A 22,704-nucleotide genomic window follows, 5' to 3' on the forward strand; every position below is an offset into this window, starting at 1 on the left:
TGAGGTGCACAGGGCTGCACCCCGGGGCAGAAGGAACTGTCTGAGGTGCACAGGGCTGCACCCTGGGGCAGAGGGAACTGTCTGAGGTGCACAGGGCTGCACCCCGGGGCCGAGGGAACTGTCTGAGGTGCACAGGGCTGCACCCCAGGGCCTAGGGAACTAGTGGAGGTGCATGGAGCAAACTCATTTTCTCTTCACATTCGCTACCCAGCGCTGTAATGCCCAGGCTGTATGTTTACAAAGGTCAGTGTTCTTAACATCATCACCCAAAGAAGCTCAAGGCTGACAATAGACACCTACCACACCTACCACTTGAAGAAGGAAGGGGACTAGTGGGAATGGGGAGTGGTAGAAGAAGTAATCTCTTGTTTTTGAGATAGGGTCTCTCTGTGTATTCCTGGCTGTCCTGAAACTATGCAGATAAGGCTAGTCTCAAAACTCAAGAAAGATCCACCAGCTTCTACCTCCCTAATACTGGGATCAAAAGCATGTGACACCACCACCTAGCTTTTTTTTCTCTCAAGATGGGGTTTCTCTGTGTAACAGCCCTGGCTCTGTAGACCAGGCTGGCCTGGAACTCACAGAGAACCGCCTATTGAATGTTAGGATTAAAGGCATGTGCCACCAAGCCCAGCTAAGGAATCTTTTATATTAATTTTACCCTTGCCATAACAATTATGGTGGGTACTGAGATATGGTGGTCAGGAGGCCCAGATGTTAAGTACCATCTTTGAAGCACACTGACAGATTAGGACAGCTGCTGGCCACTTCTGTGTTCTCTGAGAAGGAACCTAGACCCAAGGATCTCTAGAGACAAGCCTTTCGCATTTCTAATGGTGTGTGACTGGCAAGCATCCAGAGGAGTTCCCAACAAATACAAGTTAGAAACAAAGACGTAGGAGTTAAGTTGGAGGTTGAAGGGCTTATTGTGAAAGAAATGGGAAACTGTGTTAAAAAGAAGCTTGGCACGGTAGCACAGCAATCCTAGCCCTCAGGATAAGCAGGAGCATTCCACATTTGAGACCAGGCTGGGCTAAGCAGCAGGACCGTGTTTCAAGTGGAAATATCAGAAAGAGGGAGGCAGTGAAACAAGGACCAGGAGGAGGAGCCCAGAGCTGTTGACTGCAAAGGGCTGTGGGGTAGACAGCAGGGACAGTTAGAGTTCAGCAGGCCGGCCCACCAGATGAGGGACTCCCCGAGGGCAGTGGGGTATACAGTAGGGACAGTTAGAGTTCAGCAGGCCGGCCCACCAGATGAGGGACTCCCTGAGGGCAGTGGGGTATACAGCAGGGACAGTTAGAGTTCAGCAGGCTGGCCCACCAGATGAGGGGGCAGTGGGGTATACAGCAGGTGACAGGTAGTGACTCCCTGATAGGGAGCCCCAGCTGATAAAGGGTCACTGGCTGTAGATAATGGTTGTCTCTGTAATTTTTCTCATGAGCCACATTCTTTCTTCCTAAGAACTGTTGCGGTGTTTTCCCACTGCTTGTGTGTTTATCGCACGTATATAGTTCATCTACTGGACACACATATAGCTGTGGATGGCCGGGAAGATGATTTCTGCTTAACGGCATAATTTTGAATAATAGAAATAATACTAGGATATTTTACTCAGACTGACATGGGATTCTCAGTCATGAAGACAGCCTTTTACACAGACAGCTAATTTTAGACTCCACAAATTCAAAGTAAGCTGGTTGCCCCTGGAGATGAATATCTGGTTGCCCCTAGAGACAAATACAAGGTCATTTTTCCAGGTGTTTTGCTGATTCAGAGTCAGAGCTTGAAGCAACGTTGGTAGATACACAGACTCTCTGCATGCACTCCCCACCACGCTGGCGCCGGCTAATGGCTATTGTTAAGTCTTGAATTCCAGTGTCATTTTCTGTCTGGGAAAGAGCTAAGTGCATGACCAAGGTTTACTCACTGGCCAGCCAATGTGACCTCTCTAGCCTGAGAGAAACTGTATGACTTGTGTTATGAAAATGGGTCAGACCCTGAACATGTAACATATAACTACCCAGAGTTTGGCTGTGGGAGACAGAGCAGAGAAAGGGTATAAACAGAGAGAGAGAGAGAGAGAGAGAGAGAGAGAGAGAGAGAGAGAGGAATAGAGAGCTAACTAGGAAGCTGTGAGACAGAGTTTTCGGAGAGAATTTTTCAAGATGAAGTATAGAGAAACTTACCATCAGAAAGCACCTGTGTTTTCTTATTTTTCCCCTAACTCTCAAATAGATTAAGAATTTTTTCCTGCTGGGCAGTGGCAGCACACACCTTTAATCCCAGCACTTGGGAGACAGAGGCAGGTGGATCTCTGTAAGTTCGAGGCCAGCCCGGTCCCTGGAGCAGAACTGGGAGCTGGCCTTTCAGTGTGAGGTAGGAAGAGCTAGCAGAGAGGTAGGTGTAGGGTGCTTTCTGAAGTCTGGAGGAAGGGAAAGGGGGTTTCTGCTGGGATTCATCAAGGACAGTAGTGTTTTCAAGTGGCACTTTCCAGTGCATGGGGACCACAGAGGAAGTCTCCACCATGGTGCAGGACTCCTAAAATTAACCTGAGCAAGCAAACGGTGAGAGTCGATGGCTGTGGCTCTCTCCCTGGGCATACTCTTCTTTGCTTACTGGCACTGCAAGAAGTATAGGTGAATCATGGAATGAACAGTGTGAGGAAAAAAAGGAATCCCTTCCCCTTTTTTTTTGTAGGTGGTAGGATTTTTTGTTGTTGTTGTTTGTTTTTTTAAGACAGGGTTTCTCTGTAGCTTGAAGCCTGGAACTAGCTCTTGTAGACCAGGCTGGCCTCGAACTCACTGGGATTCACCTGCCTCTGCCTCCCGAGTGCTGGGATTAAAGGCATGAGCCAATGGTAGGATTTATGATTCTGTGACACCAGCCCAATACAAGGTAAGGAAAGGCCAGAGATAGGGAGAATCTTGAACTCACGTACCAGGAAACTGACATCTGGACAGGAAATGTCTTCTGGGACTTTCAAAAGGACACAAGTAACACTTGAGACAGTACATAGCAGCTCCCCTTCCCCATTTCACAAGGTTTGTGGTGTACTGATAGCTTGGTCCAAGGTTCTAGGAATGAGGCACCTATTACTTGTGTGCACAAGGAGGTGCTCAGTCCAGTCCAACCGAGCGGAAGAGAGAAAAGTATCTGCTTACTCTCAAGTGCTGCAGCAGCTCAGTAAAGAACCAGAAGATGCCAGATGGTGGTGGCAGCGCACGCCAGGGAGGCAGAGGCAGGTGGATCCTTGTGAGTTCGAGGCCAGCCTGGTCTACAGAGTCAGTTTCAGGACAGGCTCCAAAGATACACAGAAAAACCCTGCTTCAAAAAACAAAACAAAACAAAAAACTGGTTACCTAGAAGTCTTCTGTTCTTCCATGTAGCTGAGAACAGATGCATAACAGAGCCGGCACCTCTTACAAAGAAAGCTCAGGAGACAGGGGGCCTCTCCCAAACTCAAGTTTACCTGGTCATCCGGGGTGAAAAAAAGGCAGTGCTGGTGTACACTTTTAATCTCAGCACTCAGGAGGCAGATGCAGGTGAGTCTCTGTGAGTTTGAGGCCAGCCAGACCTACAGAGTAAGTTCCAGGACAAGGTCCAAAGCTACACAGAGAAACCTTGTCTCAAAACAACAACAACGACAAAACAAAACAAATAAAAAAACAAAACAAAAAAAAAAGAATTTACTTGGTCAAGGATAATGGAGGGGTAAGGAGGAAAGGTGGTAGCTACCATTCCAGATGGTATGGAGGGTTGGCCTGAGCCAGGAAGGAACCCCAGTGTATGGAAAGCAGGCAGACGGACCCTGCAGACCCTGCAGGCTGGCACAGGAAGCAGCGGGCTAATGTCTGGGGCCCTGGGAGCACAGGAGGGCCCAGCATAATGAAGAGCGATGGCCATTCCCTAAGACAGATGATACATAGCAAAGTTTTAATTTTGTTTTTAGAGAAATAAAAAGACATACCACACAGACTGTGGGAACTTCCTGGGTTCACAATCCTGCACTCTTCAACAAATAACTGAGCCTAGACTTGTTTCTAAAACAAGGATAATAAGTTCAAGTCACAGTCATATTTTTAACATGCATATAAAACACATTTAGCACACGAAAGTTAAACGGGAGCTGTTACTATTGTTAATATGACATAATAGTAACACACACATAACACATTAGGAATGATGTCGTAACAACTGACCCTCAACCCAGTCTCCCTGGGTTCCTCGTTGAAGACTAGCGAGTGCACTGTTTGCTGGTTCCCAGTACAGCGCCTCCCTTGACTTAGCTGACCCTGAAGGTGATGCGTGGGATGCAGCCGACTGTTTTTTGTACAAGGTAATACAGCGCTTAAATGTGCGTTTGTTAGAGAAATGACCGGAGGGCAAAGGAACAAGCCCCAAACTGAATTCTGAATGTATGTGTGTGTACCTGACAGGGGAAAGGTAGAGTGAGAAGCCAGTTACCTGGGAGGTCCTTGTTCAGCTGTAACACTGGGAACATTCTTTCCTCTTTAAAGAGCTGTCAAGGAGACATCTGAGGAACGTAGCTCAATTATGGCCTTGGAGAAAAGGAGTTACAATACCCATCCCTTCTCAAGGGAAAGGGGATGTCCCGTAGGGGCCAACAAGTGCGAAGGGAGGAAAGAATGGCAAAAATGTCCCACATGTTCAAAGAAACAAGCGAAGGGGCTGGAGAGATGGCTCAGAGGTTAAGATCACTGGCTGCTCTTCCAGAGGAACAGCGTTCAATTCCCAGCAACCACATGGTGGCTCACAACCATCTATAATGCAGGCATACATGCAGACAGGACACTGTATACAAAATAAATAAATAAACAAATATTAAAAAGAAACAAGTGAGGGAAGGGAGAAAGACAAGGAAAGGAAAACCAGCAACACCCGACTCTCACCTAGAGCCTCCCTAAGAAGGGCATGAGGTGTGAAGGTGGGTGAGTATTACATTAGACTCCAGGTTTTCCATGTCATTGGCTCAGAATATGGATCCAACTGTCACCTTCTGGTGCCATTTACTCCTCAAACTGCTCTCATTTTTGTTTTCTATTTCTTATACCCATAATCTCCAGAGTTCCAACGTTGTTTCATTCAGGGTCTCCCATGCATCACTCTCCCTACAGCAATGCTCTGCTCCATTTTCTCAGGGGACCCAGGCTAGAACTAGAAGTCTGTGGGGTTTAAGTGCAAAAACCAAATGGCATAGGGTGAACTATGGCTTGGCTGCTACAGAAGGCGCTGAGGCTATGGGCTGGTTATGCTTCCTGTGTCCTGGATCATCCATGCCCCTACACACAAGAAGGAAGGAAGGAAGGAAGGAAGGAAGGAGGGAGGGAGGGAGGGAGGGAAGGAAGGAAGGAAGGAAGGAGGGAAGGAAGAAACTATCCTCATCTTATATCCAAACACTGGCTCACTGTGCTAGGTAAGCCTTGTTTCTTCTTTTAATTTTCCGAAACAGTCTTATGTAGTTCAGGCTGCCATCATATTACCTGGTTGGCCTCAAACTCAACACTCCCTGTGTGTGCCACGATACCTGGCTTGCTGTGGGGGCTTTAACTGTAGCACTGTATTCTCCAATACAGTTTCTAACCTGTACTGTACCAGGAACAGATTATAAAACACCAAAACGGAGCCTGGAGAGCAAAGTGGCTCACACCAATAACCCCAGCACAGCAGAGGCTAAGGGCAGGAGGGCTGCGAGTTGGAGTCAGCCTGGGTTAGAGACCTTGTCTGAAAACAAACAAAGGTAGCCTTAAAGGGCCACCTAACTCAAATCCAATTTCTCACAGAGCAACCTGGAGCCCCCAAAGATAAAATAACCTGCTCAACCGTACAGATACTCGGTAGTTTCCTCTTTTTCAGAGGCACAAAGAATAAATCAGCAGTGATTTTCATGATTCGCTGTCCCTTGACAAAGTCCATAAAGTGCTTCCAGGTCTAAGAAGGCACCCAGAAAAGTAAGGCTGGCATTCATTTTTCTGGAAGCCTGACTATGCAGCCCCTCAGATGCCCCATTATTTGGCTATTATAAAAAAAGGGCAGGCCCGGAGTTAGTTTTGCCACCAACTATATTCTTTACGAGGCTTGCGCGGTGGCTGAAGGACTCTCTCTCCTTGAAGGCCGAAGTCAAGAACTGCTGAGAATCAAGTGAATCCTGTCAAACTGCCAGGGCCCAGGGGGCAATAGTCAAATTCCTGGGGTTAAGCAAGGCAATTTCGGCTCAGATAAAGCTAGGATGGGCAGGACATGGGGACCTGAAGGTGGTAAGGCCAGTAAGAGGGAAGCAATCCGACCGACTTCACACGTCAAGGTTGCTCAGTCCATAATGCTCAATCCGTCCAAGGGGGGCACAACTTCCCAGATCCCTTCTGGCCTCCTTTCTCGAATTCCTTGAGTTCCTTCCACTTACATCCACCTGCCGTTTCCCACCCTAATCTCTCTGAGCTTCGCAGACGGTTTTCAGCCACCTCCGCTTGACTCTCTGGGACGACTCTCCACCCACCTGCCAATTGTGGTCCCCGGGTTCCTGGCGCCACAGCCCTCCCCCCACGCCTGGGTGCCCCTGTGTGGTTTCCCTGCTGTGGCCGGCAGGAGCCTAGTCTCAAATAAAATGGATCCAGCCCTGGGTCTCCGCGGCTCCGGCACCACCAGGATGCTCGGGCCCAAGTAGTGCGTAATCACGGCCGCCGTTGTTGTCCCAGAACTCGCGGCCGATCACACGGTAGCGCAGGGCGAAGAGCAGAGCGCCGCCGACTGGAGGCGCCGGCAGGCGGAAGGAGAAGCGGTCAGCCCGCGGTGGGGCCGGGGCCGGGCCGGCGTAGGCGGCGGGCGACTCCCGCAGGCTGCGCCAGCCGTCCGCGCTCCAGCGCACGCTCACGCGCTTCTCGTAGGCCAGGTCCAGCACGCGCGCGCTCCCGGCCACGCCCAGAGGGCCCGCGTCCGCGCGCTCCAGGCAGATGCGCTGCGCCTGCAGCCGGGCGGCGAAGCCGGGCTCGCGGGCGGGCTCCAGGGCGGCGCGCGCCTCCTGAGGAGAGAGGGCGGGGAGGCAGGTCAGGGGAGGAGTTGGAGCGCGAAGGCCGGGGTCCCGGGGGGGGGGGGGGGGGGGGGGGAGGGGAGGGGCGCCTACCTGGAGGCCGCGAGTGCGCGGCGGGCACGGCGCGAAGTGGCGCAGGGCGTCCCTCTGCAGTTGCACCTGCACGTGGCGGGGCACCCGGGGCGGTTCCCCCGGGCGGAAGCGGCGTACCACGGCCAGCTCCAGCCCCAGCGCGTCGGCGAAACGCACTCGCTTGCGAGTGTCAGGGCTGCGGCTGCGGGCTGCCCGTGCCCCGCTGCCACCTGCGGGCGCAGAGCGGGCCCTGCGCCCCCGATCCCGCACGTGAGCCCGCGAGCGGGCACCGGGCCGGGTCCCGCCCTCTCCCGGCTCCTCCTCCGACTCCTCCTCGAGGCTGGGCCGCTGGCTGCGGTAGTAGGCGCGCTCGGTCAGCGCGGCTATAAAGCTCAGGTTGCGAGGGATGTCGGTGCGCGGAGGCCGCTCGCGGGACATGACAGCCCTGCGCCCCAGCGGGGCCAGCGCACAGTACCCGGCGCGTCCTCGCTCGCCCGCCCGCCTGCTCTGCGGCCGCGCATAAGGTGGAGGGCTGCTTCGGCAGCTGCGGGCCGTGGACTCGCCTTGCAGTCGCCTCGTGTGCTTGGCCTGGCTGGTTTCCTGAACCACCTTTCCCTCCCTTTGGTGGTCAGCCCCCGTGTCTTAGGCTGTCCGTCCTGCCTGCTTCCAGCTGTCTGCTCTGAGCGTGCGCTCAACGGCGCTCACCCTTCGGTTCTGCGGGCCTCGCTGACCCGGCCCCCGCCCACAGCCCTCTGACAGGTGGTTCGGTATCCGTCTTCACTGCTGCACCAGGGGGCGGGACTGAGTCCACCCTTGGGGTCCCAGATGAGTTTCTCCAGTAGTGAGAAGGGACAAAGCGGGGAGGAAAGAAATCTTTCGTTTCCTTGCACAGGAAAGTTCAAAATGTCGAGGGTTTAATTCTCCCCAGACCTCAGTGTTTTCTCAAACCTAGGCTACAGGTTTGGGATAGGGTGTAGTGAAAGAAAGTCCACGAATTCTAGGTAGAGTCGTTCAAGTAGAAAACGTCAAAGGATGAGCGGTGGACATAGGACTGCTATTTTTCATTTTCATTTTTGAAAAATACGCTAGTGACAATTTTACAATGGCATGTAAAATGTTTTCTAATTTCTCTACTGACCTTTTGTCAAAGACTAGTTTCATTTTTTAAGAAATTCTGTGTATGGGGTCGGAGTTTATGTATACCGGAGTGCAGGTGCCCACAGGGATCAGAGGGGGACATCAGATACCAGCTACCGTGGAGCCGGAGTAACAGGTAGATGTGAACTGCTAGAAGCCGGTGCTGAGAATCCACTAGGGCCCTCGAGAAGACTGGCATGTGTTCTTAACTGCCGAGCCATCTCTCCCGCTCTCTACAGGGTTTTATAATACAAAGCACTAGGCATTATTATAGTATTTGTGATTGTTACAAATATTACAGATGAGAAAATAGAGGGAAAAGAGCTGTGCCTAGTGTCGCAGTTACTAACTGTGGAGCTAGGATTAGGGCCTCAGCAGCTGAGCTCTAGTGAACAACATTAAAACTGTTAATGACAATACTAGTATTTTCATTAAATGAAAATATTAACATGTAATATAAAAGTGGAAGTTAGGGGCTGGGAAAATGGCTCAGTGCTAAGAGCATGCACTACTCCAGAGGATCTGATGTCCTCTTCTTGCCTCCGAGGTCACCTGCACTCACATAAACACATAATTAAAATGAAATATATATGTTGGGCATGTTGGTGCACACCTTTAATCCCAGCACTCGAGAGGCAGAGGCAGGAAGATCTCTAAGGCTGAGACCAGCCTGGTCTACAGAGTGAATTCCAGGACAGCCAGGGCTACACTGAGAAACCCTGTCTTGAAAACCCCAAGTAAAGCCATGTGTGGTGGCACAGGCCTTTAATTCCAGCAGGGGGAGGCAGAGGCAAGTGGATCTCTGTGAGTTCAAGGCCAGCCTGTCTACAGAGCAAGTTCCAGGACAGGCAGAGCTGTTACACAGAGAACCCTTGTCTCAAAAACAAGAAACCAACTAAACAAACAAACAAACAAAAAATGAAGGAAAGAAAGAACAAACTCAAAATAAATAAATAAGTAAATAAATAATAAAATGGGACCAGGAATGATCTCTGTGAGTTCAAGGCAGCCTGGTCTACAAAGTGAGTTCCAGGGCAGCCATGACTATGTCTTTTTGAGCCTGTCTCAAAAAGAAATGAAAATACTAGAGTAAAAATGAAATCTCTAAATTTATTTATTTGGGGTGCTGGGGTTTGAACCCAGGGCCTCGAGCATGCTGGGCAGATACTCTCCCACTGAGCTCACGAAGTCTCTAGATTTGTAACAGGATGGTTTAACCAAACAACAGAAGTGCCTCAAGTGGAAACAGAGAGTGAGACCTATGCTGTCTTATTATCACACAGTGAGACCTATGCTGTCTTATTATCACACATGAGACCTATGCTATCTTATTATCACACAGTGAGACCTATGCTATCTTATTATCACACAGTGAGACCTATGCTATCTTATTATCATACAGTGAGACCTATGCTATCTTATTATCATACAGTGAGACCTATGCTATCTTATTATTACACAGTGAGACCTATGCTATCTTATTATCACACATGAGACCTATGCTGTCTTATTGTCACACAGTGAGACCTATGCTATCTTATTATCACACAGTGAGACCTATGCTATCTTATCATTACACAGTGAGACCTATGCTGTCTTATCATTACACAGTGAGACCTATGCTATCTTATCATTACACAGTGAGACCTATGCTATCTTATTATCACACAGTGAGACCTATACTGTCTTATTGTCACACATTCACCCCTGTGTGTGCTTTCACAGCAACATTAAACACAGCAATCCTAGCTAGGACTCATTTTAAAAACCATATTGCGTTTTGTTTCTCACTTCACACAAAAAATGCACGAACATACTTTATGTCTTAAGGTGTAAAATAACTGTACACTAATTAATCTTACAGTCATGCAGTTTAAAGGGATCCTCCTCACACTGGTAAAATAATAACATGTCACTGAAGTAAAATCAAGGAGGTTCCCGGATAGTTGACAACCTGGCGTTTTTGGCAAAGGCTTTGCTGTCCTGTTTACAGTTTGCTGTATCATACCTTGGCTTTGTAGTGTGGGGCTGGGAAGATATAGAGCTTTGAACTAGATATAAACTGCTGTCTGACAATTCTGTTCTGAGTGCTCACACTGACATTCAATCTTTCTTCCAAATCAGTGTTTATTTTTTGGACAGCAACAGCAGTAATCTTTAAACATCTGCCTGGGACTGCTCAGAGATTGGCCAGAGGTGTCAATTGATTCATTTACTCAACACTTACTGTTGGCTTATTTGAACATGAAGACACAAATTTGAGTAAACCACAGCCCTGGCTGTCAAAGAGCTTAAAAATCAAAGGTCAGACAGAAACATATTAGGGTCTCTTAAGGTCAGCAACAACAGCAAAGTCAGTGTGGGGTGCAATCCTGTAATCCCTGCACCGATCAAGAGGTGCAGGTAGAAGGTTCATCAGGGTTCTCTTCATCAACACAGTGAGGTCAAGGCCAGCCTGGACTACGCAAGACCTCACGGCAAAACACAGCCACAAAGTATATTCATGTCAGGTAAATGTCTTATAGTAAACCATATTGCAAATGAAAGCCTCAAACTAGACCTGCTTTAAAAACAGTGTGTGTGTGTGTGTGTGTGTGTGTGTGTGTGTGTGTGTGGTGTCTTGTTGGTGGCACCTAGAATGATCACTCCAAGAACAAAGGAGAAATGAGTATGGGTGGAAGGATATAACTATGAAAGAGTGGAATATAGGCTGTATGTTCACAGTCAGAGAACTGAGTAAGAACTCGAGTAAGAACTGAGTTCGAGGCCAGCCTGGTCTATAAATCCATTGCTGTGGATTCTAACTATAAGAGCAACATTGACTGCCAAAGGGATGAAACGGTCATTTTAAGACAATACACTGTCAAAGTTCAAACTTATGGGTTAGACTGATGCAGATTTAAGTCCTAACTGCTCTCCTCAGTGTGTGGATTTGGGCAAATGATTTAACCTGTCCAAACAACCCTCAGTTTCCTTTTTCATGGAATAAGGGCTAAGCAACTTCGAGATGATGTAAGAAGAAAAATTACACACGTAAAGAAAGTGCTGTGGCTTGCCTGTAATGACGCCAGTCTAGAAAGCTGGCAGAGACAGGTTGTGAGTTCAAGGTCAGACTCACCTACGAAGGAGAGAGAGAGACAGAGGGAGAGTTCGCACAATGCGTTGCTGCTACCCTCACTGTAGCTTCCCTGATGGCTGCACAAACGGGCGCCCAGGCTAATGGGAGAAGCAAGGCAATCAACAGAACTGAAGCGAAGCAGCACAGTTGGGTTGCCTCCTTCTGGTCTCAGCTAGACGGGGTTTCCTTTAGTTTTGCTTTGCTTTTCAGGACAGGGTTTCTCTGTGGAACTGTCCTGGAACTCGCTTTGTAGGCCAGGCTGGCCTCGAATTCACAGAGATCTGCCTGTCTCTACCTCCCATGTGCTGAGGGTGATTTAGACCTTTAATCCTAGCAGATCTGAGACAGAAGCAGGCAGATCTCTGCAAGTTCGAGGCCAGCCTGGTTTATAAAGTGAGTTCCAGGATAGCCAGGGCTACACAGAGAAGAAACCCTGTCTCAAAAAAACAAATATAAACATAAATATATATCCGCGTATAAGGTAGATACATGTAATCTGTAAAACAGGTATTAATCTTAACGTTGGCAACCTGCATTTAGGGAGGGTGGGTATGATTAGTAGGCGTGAGTCCATTTGTGCCTTTGTTTGACCCTTTTAAATAATGAGAATTAATTCATGTGGTGGGCAAAACATAACGAAAATCAATCTGATTACAAAAGACGAAGGGTGCTTGTGGACGCTGCAATGCAAGGCCTCGCGCCCTGGTGCCCAGCTGAGGCTCCAGTCCAGGGAGAGCCCACTGCATTAAGGGTCCGGAGGGAAACTGGGTTTCTGTTTCGTGTCTCTTATAGTCCCACAAGGGTAAGGTGCTGTTCCCAGGTTAAAGGGGACTGTTCTTCTTTCCCCAGGCATATAATCCAAAGCTTGGAAGTTCAACAAGTGTATGAACAGGACAGACCTTCCGGAAATGCTGAATTTGCACCGAGATGATGGGGCCGGGTGTGTTTCTCTGGCTACGCTGCGGGCTCGGCAAGCAAGCCGGCAGGCTCCGGTCACCATGGCCTCCGAAGTGCGTTTCAATGGCCCTCTCTTCCAGGAGTTGTGGCTCTTCCCAGCCCTGCCTCCCAGCCCCGCCCCTCTCTCTGGACGCGTCTCTGGGTCCCATCATCACCCGGCGCCGGGCCCTCCCTCCTGGCCCCCCCTCCCTCTCGCCCCCCCCCTCCCTCCTTCCTTTCCTTCCCTTCCTTCCTCCCTCCCTCCTAGTTCCTCCACCAGGAAACAACCGGATCCGGATCCCGGCTGCGGCCTGACCCGTGAGATTCCCTAACCTGGCTGGCGGGCGGGGTTGGAGACCAGCCACGGGTGGGAGAAAGGGAGGAGCTGGGCCTTTGGGCTGCACTTGGGGGAACCGGGAGTAGAGATGGTGTCGGCAGGAAGCCCGTGGACCCGGGTTTCCCAAGAGGCCAGTCATTAAACATGGAATCGGCCACACAGCTGGCAAAGCCTTGGAAGCTGGGGCCCAGTCCCAGGAGCTGCAGTTCCAGCCCTTTCCGGGCCAGACCCAGATCCCTGGCCTTTTTCATCTAGTTCTGCTCTCTCCCTCCCTTTTCCAGGGCTAAACTCTGGCCGAGGATGAAAGGCCTCAGCAGGGAGCTCCCTGCCACCAGCACTGGGTCCTAAGAGCTGCCATCCAGGCTAGGTAAGTGTCTTCTTCCTTTCTGCCCCACACAGCCCTTGCTTTCCCCATCTTGCTCTTTAGTCCCTGTCGCCTCCCTACCTGTGCCTCTGTCAGCATCTTCACATTATGCTCCTGGGGGGTCCTAAGCCTCCTCCTATAGCCAAAAAGGTGTGTACCGTGGGGGTGGGGCGCAGAGGTGTCATACAGCTGGTATGAAAGGAATCTGAAGTAGTCTAAAATTAAAATTTAATTTGACATGTAATACGTGGCCAGCTGCTTATGCCTGGAACCCACCTCATGACAAACCCTTTGCTCTTGCTTGTCCCTGTCTAGTGGTCTCTGGGCATTTCACCTATCCCAGGAGGTTGGCCAAATAGGAAATGTCCCCTCTGGGTCTCTTTTAATATTTTCTATCTATTTATGTCAGTCTGTCATCCTTGCCTCTTCTAGCCGCCCGGATGGCGACCCCAGCCTCAGCCCCAGACACACGGGCTCTAGTGGCTGACTTTATAGGCTATAAGCTGAGGCAGAAGGGTTATGTCTGTGGAGCTGGCCCTGGGGAGGGCCCAGCAGCTGACCCGCTGCACCAAGCCATGCGGGCTGCTGGAGACGAATTTGAGACACGCTTCCGGCGCACCTTCTCCGACCTGGCTGCCCAGCTACACGTGACCCCAGGCTCGGCCCAGCAACGCTTCACCCAGGTTTCCGACGAACTTTTCCAAGGGGGCCCCAACTGGGGCCGTCTCGTGGCATTCTTTGTCTTTGGGGCTGCCCTGTGTGCTGAAAGTGTCAACAAAGAAATGGAGCCACTGGTGGGACAAGTGCAGGATTGGATGGTGGCCTACCTGGAGACGCGCCTGGCCGACTGGATCCACAGCAGTGGGGGCTGGGTAAGAAGCTTCTCAATTGCTGCCCTACACATCCCTCTGCAAAGTTGCTCTTCATGGGAAAATGGGGCCTCTGATTGGAGGCTGGGGCATTTGTGCTGGGAAGGAGCCATTGGGGCTGAGTTCCCCTATTTAAGTGGCGTCAGACTGAAAGCATCAAGCTAACTGTCCTCCAGGGCTACCATGCAGTTAGCGCAGGATGGGTGTCACGGTCCCAAGCAGACGACCGAATACAGAGTTTTATAAACAGTACCCAAAGAGCCTTCAGAGAAAAGGTGCGCCCCTGAGTACACAGCCTGGACAGTGGGGAGGACCAGGGATGGGTTGTGGTTAGTCAAGTCTTAGCAAAGGATGCCAGTTCTGAGCAGAATTGTTTGCCAAGGAAAAGATGGGGCTCACTTGATGCGGACAGTGCAAAGGAGCCAAGTACCCTGGGCAGGGGGTTAGAGGGCTCCGGGGGCGTGTAGACAGTAGAGCTTTGGCGAGAGGGACTGGGTGTGGGCAGTGCTCACAGTGGATGGAACTGGAACTCTTCCTTCCCTCTTCTCTCCACTCTCCTTTCCTGATATCCCTTTCTCCTTCTTTCTCTACTTCCCTTCTCTCCCACAGGCGGAGTTCACAGCTCTATACGGGGACGGGGCCCTGGAGGAGGCACGGCGTCTGCGGGAGGGGAACTGGGCATCAGTGAGGACAGTGCTGACGGGGGCTGTGGCACTGGGGGCCCTGGTAACTGTAGGGGCCTTTTTTGCCAGCAAGTGAGAAAGTCTAGGGCCAGGTGGGGCTAGGTGTGGCTAGGGGGCCAGGAGAGCTGGAACAGAACAGAGAATGATGCCCTTGGAAGAAATTGGATGGTCATGGAACAGAAGGACAGGGGAAGGTAGTGTGTGAGGGAGCCAAGCTTGCCAGGCAGGTGGCAAGAAGAAACATTGAGGAATGTTTCAAGGCCAGGAGCTCAGATGGAGTCATCGCAGGACTTGGGGAGAGGTAGGAGGCTCCAAGGAAGGTGAACTTATTTCAAGAATTGTGTCGTCCTCCCCCACCCCCCCAATGAATGGGGTCTAAGGAATCTAGGATTCACCTCCCTTTGGAATGGAAGCTTGGTGATTAGGTGACTGGATGAATGCTATGGCTGTGGGCTGCATGGGCACACGTGTGCATGTTGCACATGCACGCACGCTCATGTGCATGCTGGGCTGTTTGTCAAATCTGGTGATGGGATATTTCGAGAAAACATTCCTTCTTGCAGTGACAAGAACAAGGGCCAGCTCACTGGCCTTCTCCCCGCTGTCCCTGCCCTTGACCTTATGCCTCCAGGCTGAGGAAGGACTACCGTATCTAGATGAGGACGCTGGCACTGCCGAAGTTGTTGGCAGTCTGTGGAGAGAGAGGTCTGCAGCCTTGATCTTCATCGGCCCCCTGCTGTGTGCACCTTTGCACTTGGGCTGACAGAGGGCAAGGCTGTGGAGCCTGCGTGGGTAGAAGCTTTGGTAGTTGGACCTGCCTGCCACCTTCCCCTCCAATGGGGGCACAATGGTGCCTAAAGTGTTGCCTGTTTCTGGAACCTCTCTATCCAGCAGAAACTCTAAATTGGGGCTCTAATTTTCCTTTAGAGGATGTGGACATAAATGCCGACCTAGAATTGTTCGGGTCCCGAGCGGTCTCGGTGAGACGCGATGCCTTGAGAGGTCCATTCCAGCTCTGAGCCCCTCGGGTGTGATGGTGACAGATACTCCTTGACTGGCTCATTCTGTGTGACGGGTTCTGGTGCTGCTTTATCAGAGACCAGGTGTATGGGTTCTAGAGTACCTACCATGACCTAAACACGTGTATGTTTCCTTTGAAGCTATGCTCTTTGCATAGGTATTGTCAACACGGAGTCTCTGATGACGCTAGCATTAGAACTCATAGTCCAGTCCTCTAGAACAAATCGGGACTATAGCTTTTTCTGTTGAGGGAGAAATGCATGCCCTGAGCCAGACCTCACTGCTGCACTTTCCGAGGTGCGAGTGTCGCTGCTCCTCACTGCTGACTTGCTCACAGTGCTCTGAACCCCAGCTGCGATGCTGAGCACTGCTCGGCTGAGCTAGACCACAGCTGATTCGACTACTTTTCACTTGGTCCGAGAATGTGGCATCATACTGTGCTTGCTAGAATGTGGGACCAAATTGGCCTCAGGTGTTTTGTCCAGACTCTTCTTTGGAGAGGGTTGCACTTTTTCATAGTGTCTGTGGGGGGTGTGGTAGGCTGCATGTGCCAGTCGGCGTGCTGATCCGAGAAAACTCAGAGCTATCTGTAGCAAGCAGTTGGGGTGCAAGGCTCCGACTTGCTCAGGACAAACCAGGCCAGTGGTTTTCAAACTGCTTGGCAGGGCCCCGAAGTGTTCTAGGGGTTGTCTCCTCAGGAGTCCTTAAGGAGGTGGGGGGTGGAGGGCTGCACAGACTGGGCAATTTGCCCTCAGACAGAACAGCTCCCCTTGTAGCTGTCTTATGTATGTATCGGGGTTCAGGGTAAGATTTTACTTGTGGTAAGGGCTTTGCTGCTGAAAAAAGTTGGAAAACCACTGACTAGACCATCTGCTCCACGGGGAGCCTGTGCTCCTTCAAGTTCAGGGAAGGTGCTTTGCTCTGCCCTTCCTGCAGGACACCTGCCCAAGTTAGCATTCCTGGAGGCCTTTAGCGCACAGACGCCGGGAACCATGGCCAGGTTACCAGCATGCTCTGCTCACAAGCCTTCACGAGGGTGGAGGACAGAGGCTCTTAGGAGATGGTAAAGTGCTTGGTCTGGATTCCCAGAAGCTTAGCTCAGATGGGACCAAGTGGGGAGGTGCGACCTGTCCTGCGCTTCCCTTAAGGGCCAGCAGAAACCCAGAGACTTCCGTCAGGGAAACCAGGGACTGTCTGGAGAGCCATATCGTTCCTTTGGAATAGCTCTTGGCCAAGAGGGCTGAGTATGGCTCCCGACTTTTAAATCCATTTCATTTTTTTAAACTGAGGGAAATGGATATAATTTTTCAGATTAAATAGGTGGAGAGGATGTTCCTGCTCTCCAAGCCCAAAGGGACAAATAGGGACTTAGCTTATCGGCCAAGGAAAGAGCAGAAGCTGGGCAACTCAGCTCTGAGATTATTAACCCCACTCCCCATTCACACTAGGACACACATATTCTATTTTACTTTTTTAAAATCATAAACGGCAGGAGAACAGATTTGGTTAGTTTAGAAGAAGAGAAAAGCTCTATAAATATAAATATATATTCCTGTATTTTTATTTAATAATTTATAAATGCCAAGTTCATTTGACTTTTATTTTTGTGTAATATGTAATGGTCGTATTAAAAATAAATAAAGCCCAGAAATTTAACGAGAAGTACTGAACAGGGTTTTGTGACTTCTATATTGTACAGCCTGGGTTTTAGAACATTCCCTAAACAGCCATTTCTTATGAACATAACCTTGTCAAGGGAAATAATTAGAGTTACAGGGATTTGGGGAAGTTTTGAGATTAAAAAAAAAAAATCACAATACCCTAACCTGGCCAAACACTCAGTCTAAGAACTCTATAATAAATGGTATAGGCATATGGTGCATTGGGAGCCCCCCGACACTCCAATCCCCTCCCCAGTATCCTGGCTTGGTGTGGTGGCAGACTGCAATCCAGCAGTAAGAGTTGGAGACAGGAAGGTTGGCCACCCAGGTACATTGTGAGTTTAAGGACAGCCAAGGAGTCATGAGACCTTGTCTCTAAACCAATCATCAGAAAGCAAAAGAGAAATTAATAAATGAAGGTCATTCTTAAGTAATATTCTCAAATACAAGAGCTAGGCTGAGACCAGCCTGGTCTACGTAGCAAGTTCCAGGACAGCCAAAGCTGCACAGAGAAACTCTGTCTTGGAAAACCTTAAAAAAAAAAAAAGAAAGAAAGAAAGAAAAGAAAAAGAAAAAGCTAGGCTGTGACCTCTGCTGTGAGTTTCTGGGCAGCCAGAAAACTGGAAAACAGAGTCAAAGCTTTCCAGTTCCTCGGAAGGCACAGTTTTCTCAAAAGATGCTTAGTGGCACAGCTGCTGGCAAGTGGAATATTTCCTAGCCCTGTCCTTTTAGAAATTCCAAGTAGGGATCCAGACGGTCTTAGGTTTGCTGTATCATCCTCACTAGAATTTAGTCCAAATGTTACTTTATGATGATCTGGTTGCTGAACTGTAGATGTCCAAAGAGACACAGCTGTTTATATAAGTTCTCTGTAAATGCCACTCATCCAGATGGCACTTTTAACAAAGTTGGACAGCACTTAGTTATGATTTCTGAGCACTGTGAGCGTAGGGAGGCTGGGTTGGGGTGGTTCTGGCCATGCTGTGATTCTAGTGCAAAGACCTCAAGTGTAGGCTTAGCTGGTACTGCACAGCTCCAAGCCAGCCCAGGCTGCAAGAGAAGACTCATTGTCAGGGAAATAGTAAAACCAAAACCCTACAGTTTCTGACAAATGGGTACATTATAGATACTCTTTATAAATAGTTTGTTTGCTTTTTATTTATTTATTTGAGAACAGGATTTCTCTGTAACTGCTCTGACTGTCTTAGAACTCGCTTTGTGGACCAGGCTGGCCTTGAATTGAAAGAGATCCACCTGCCTCGGCCTCCCAAGCGCTGGGATTAAAGCCATCACTGCCTGGCTTCTTTTCTCTTTTGAAACAGGATCTTGCTTGTAGTTCAGACTAATCACAGACTCACAGTTTCTGGATTCTAGGCTTATACCAGCATGTCTGGATGTGGTTATGGGGAGCTATATAAGTAATATAAACACAACCAGAAGCTAGATGCCAGTTATAGTCCCAGCGTTTGGGAGGTAAAGGCAGGAGGATCAGGTAGTTTAGTGCCAGTGTTCAACACACACATAGAAACAACAGAAATTTTGAGCAGAAAACATAATATAATGAACTATATGATTGTTTTCTACTCATTGTTCACTCTTAGAGAAAATGTTCAAATATTTGGTGTGTGTTTAGTACAGCGCTAGGCATACAGGCAAAAAGAATAGAAAGACACCTCGGCTCACAATTTGCTTATGCTCTAGGAAGGGAAACAAAGATTTCATAACGTGTTAGAAGATAGTAACTACTATGAAGAAAGATGTGGCACACACCTTCATCCTGGTACTAGAGAGGCACTGGCAGGCAGATCTCCGGAAGTTCAAGACCAGCCTGGCCTAGTGTGAGACCATGTCTAAAAATACTTTAAGAAAAGCAAGGTTGGAAATATGTATGTATTCTAATTTTAAATCAGATGGCCAAGGGGACCCTCATGTCCAAGGCAACAGTAAACCATGAATGGGGTAATTGAAAATATTCATTAGCATGTTAAAAAGTTTCTGTATTTTCTTGTAAAACTCATGAAGATCGTGTGTTAAGTGTGAAGGGTCATACTGTGTGTGTGTGTGTGTGTGTTTCCTATTTAAACAAAGACTTCAACAAGAGTACATCAAATACCATTTGTGCTTTTGTCTAGTGGGTAGATTTTGTTCTTTCTGCTCTCAGTATGTTCTGATTTGGGAGGGTAATGAACATAAACATCTGACACACCACCTTAAAGCACATTCTGAAATAGCTAACCAGTCAAGCCCAGTGGAGGGCATATATATTTGCAATCTCACTATTCCAGGGGCAGGAGGATCACCAACAGTCAGGGGCCAGTCTGTTTACATATGAGTTCTAAGCCAGCCAGGGCTACATAGGCAAACCCTTTATGAAAAGATTAGTCACTCAGTGGGTTAGTGAGATGCTCAGTAGCTAACAGTGCTTGCCACCATGCCTGACAGCCTGAGTTCAGTCCCACATGGCAGCAAGACCACCAAGTCCTGAAAGCTCTTCTCTTACCTCCACACAAGTGCCAGGACCTGTGTGTTCCCCACCTCAAATAAATATATGTAAAAAGAAAAAAGAGCCAATCGGTGGAGCTAGTGAGATGATTGATTGGTTAAGGGCACTTGCTGCTCGATTGTGAAGAATGAGTTCAGATCCCAGTATTGTGTCGGGTAGTTCATAACTACCTGTCACTCCAGCTCCAGGAGATTAGTCACCTTCTGGTATTTGTGGGCACCAGAGCACACAGACAAATACATAAATAAAATGTTTTAAAGTTATCCAATCAAAACTGAAATTAAGCAGCCCTGGCAGCAGCCCTTTCTCATTTAAATGTCCATTCTACTTTCTTGTGAGGTCTGAGCCAAGATGTTGACACAAGCAAGGTCAGGCAATATTAGAAGATACCAGGATCTCTGTAAGATAGGGATGAGGGGCTGGACAGATAGCTCAGCAGTTAAGAGTGCTTACTGCTTGTAAACAGAAGCTGCTCGTTTGTCCCCCGACTGCCCAGACCCAAATAATCACACAGAAGCTATATTAATTACAACGCAGTTTGGTCTATTGGTTCAGGTTTCTTATTAACTCTTTTTTTTATGTTGCCCTTTCTTTAAGATTTTATTTATATATTAAGTATACAGTGTTCTGCCAGAGGAGGGCACAAGATCCCATTATAAATGGTTGTGAGCCACCATGTGGTTGCTGGGAATTGAACTCAGGACCTTTGGAAGAGCAGCCAGTGCTCTTAACCTCTGAACCATCTCTCCAGCCCCTTAACTAACTCTTACATCTTAAATTAACCCATTTCTACTAATTTATATTTTACAACAAGGCTCGTGGTTTGTTACCTCTTGCTTCTTGAGCTGCTACATAGCGTCCTCTGACTCTACCTGTTCTCTCTATCTCTGTTCAGATTTCCTGCCTGATTTTGCTCTACTAAGCCATTGACCAAAACACCTTTATTTATCAACCGATAAAAGCAACACATGTATAGAAGGACATCCCACATCATCTCCCCTTTTCTGTCTAAATAAAAAAGGTTTTTACTTTAACATAGTAAAGTTACATATAGCAAAACAGTTATCCAGCAAGAATTATAGTTACAATATTTAGTCCTTTTACATTTGGCAAATTAAGGAAAATACTGTCATCTATTCTATCTTTGTGAGTCTAAAGTTTTATATCTAGCTTATCTAACAAACACTGCTTATTCATTTCCTGTCCACCCAGCCCCGAATAATCACATAGAAACTATATTAATTACAATACTGTTTGGCCAATGTCTCAGGCATATTTCTAGTTAGCTCTTACATCTTAACCCATTTCCTATCATAAAGCTGTGTATTATAAAGTTGTAGCCTACCGGTAGGTGTCTTTCTCCTTCGGCAGCTACATGGTGCCTCTCTGACTCCGTCTAATTCTATATATCTCTGTTCAGATTTCCCACCTGGCTTTGCTCTGCTAAGCCACTGGCTGAAAGAACTTCATTTATCAACCAACAAAAGCAACATATATACAGAAGGACCTGGGTTCACGTCTCAGCATCTACAGAGCAGCTCGCAACTATCTATACGTCCAGGTCCAGGGAATCTGACACCCTCTTTTGGCTTCTGGGGACTCCCCCTTCATACAAGTGTTAAACGTAAATCCACACAGGCACATATATATACATTCACATAAAAATAGTAAGTTTTTAAAAGAATACCATAAGGTTCCAAGTCTTATGTCAGCACTGTCCAGTGAAGAAAAATGCAAGCCACAATTAGAGTTTTACACTATTCTAGACACCTCATTAAAAATATAATAGCAGCTGGGCGGTGGTGGTGCACACCTTTAATCCCAGCACTTGGGAGGCAGAGGCAGGTGGATCTCTAAATTTATTCCAGGATAACCAGGGTGGCACAGAGAAATCCTGTCTTGCTGGGCAGTGGTGACACACGCCTTTATTTCCAGCATTCAGGTGGCAGAGGCAGGTGAATCTCAGTTCTAGGCCAACCTGCTCTACAGAGTGAGTTCCAATATAGGCTCCCAAAAGAAACCCTACCTCAAAAAACCAAAGAAAAGGAAAAAAATCCTGTCTTTAACAAAATAAACAAGGAAAAAACAAAGAAAGAAAGAAAAGAAAGGAAATCAGATACAGCTGCACATGTACTTGATATATAATCTTACATTCTGCTGCTTTGGCTTGGTATTATTTTTGCAACTTTAAGAATATTTTGAACCTCACAAAAGGTACAAAATACATATATTTGCATGATATGTATAACCTCTCGGGTACAAAATAATCTTTTGTTGGATATTATAGTTTGCTTACATTTTTGTCTCTGGAATTTATCATTTTCAGTGTCATACTTAATATAATTTATGTATTAAAGCAGACAGTGTAGGGAGTTTTTAAAAGGATTTTTCTTTTTTTTTTCTTTCTTTTTTTGGAGACAGGGTCTCATGTAGCACAAGCTAGCCTCAACTTTCCTATATAGTTGAGGCTAGCCTTAAACTAATTCTTCGGCTCTGCTCCCAAGTGCTAAGAATTCAGGAGTATGTCTCCACACCTGCCTCTGTAGGTATTTTGTTTTTAAAGACTTAAAAACTTTTAATGCATGTGTGTGTGGGAGCGAGTATATGCATGTGTGTTGGTGCCTGTGGAGGCCAGAAGATGTTGACACCAAGAGAGCTGAAGCTACAGGTGGTTATGAGCATGGGGTATTGGGGACCAAACTCAGGTCCTCTATAAGAGGACCAAGCACTCTTGTGTTGTTTTGTTTCTGCGACAGGCTATTGCAGTGTAGCTCTAGCTACTCCCTGTAGTGGTTTATTACTAGTATTTTAATAAATAAACCTGGCCTGAAGACCAGAGGCAAAGCTAAAGCCGGTCAGGTAATGGTGACACACACCTTTAATCCCAGGATTGGGAGACAGAGGCAGATGGATCTCTGTGAGTTCAAGGCTACTCTGGGCTACACAAGATCAATGCAGA

The 22,704-nt window shown here is 48.1% G+C and overlaps 2 protein-coding genes across 2 annotated transcripts; one reads left to right on the top strand and one right to left on the bottom strand.

Moving 5' to 3' along the window:
- Nucleotides 1-3,857: 3,857 nt before the first annotated feature.
- Nucleotides 3,858-7,771, bottom strand: Ppp1r3e (protein phosphatase 1 regulatory subunit 3E). The gene is made up of 2 exons (XM_041633803.1): nt 7,139-7,771; nt 3,858-7,036 (listed from the first exon to the last, which is right to left on the bottom strand). Exons 1-2 carry the CDS (start codon nt 7,553-7,555, stop codon nt 6,614-6,616), a joined length of 840 nt encoding a protein of 279 aa, XP_041489737.1. The 5' UTR covers nt 7,556-7,771; the 3' UTR covers nt 3,858-6,613.
- A 4,742-nt stretch (nt 7,772-12,513) lies between these two features.
- Nucleotides 12,514-17,816, top strand: LOC121434829 (bcl-2-like protein 2). The gene is made up of 4 exons (XM_041633790.1): nt 12,514-12,626; nt 12,927-13,012; nt 13,442-13,881; nt 14,488-17,816. The coding sequence occupies exons 3-4, from the start codon at nt 13,450-13,452 to the stop codon at nt 14,635-14,637; spliced, it is 582 nt and encodes a 193-aa protein (XP_041489724.1). The 5' UTR covers nt 12,514-12,626; nt 12,927-13,012; nt 13,442-13,449; the 3' UTR covers nt 14,638-17,816.
- The last annotated feature ends 4,888 nt before the right edge of the window (nt 17,817-22,704 follow it).

This window comes from Microtus oregoni, unplaced genomic scaffold (assembly GCF_018167655.1).
Source record: "Microtus oregoni isolate MIOR12 unplaced genomic scaffold, Mior012 000045F_ref0000178, whole genome shotgun sequence".
Lineage (NCBI taxonomy): Eukaryota > Metazoa > Chordata > Mammalia > Rodentia > Cricetidae > Microtus > Microtus oregoni.

Coding starts and splice junctions, on each gene's coding strand:
- LOC121434829 (XM_041633790.1), top strand. CDS start 13,450: ATGGCGACCCCAGCCTCAGCCCCAGACACACGGGCTCTAGTGGCTGAC. Junction 13,882..14,487: donor TCCACAGCAGTGGGGGCTGG/GTAAGAAGCTTC, acceptor TCTCTCCCACAG/GCGGAGTTCACAGCTCTATA.
- Ppp1r3e (XM_041633803.1), bottom strand. CDS start 7,555: ATGTCCCGCGAGCGGCCTCCGCGCACCGACATCCCTCGCAACCTGAGC. Junction 7,037..7,138: donor CGCGCACTCGCGGCCTCCAG/GTAGGCGCCCCT, acceptor CTCTCTCCTCAG/GAGGCGCGCGCCGCCCTGGA.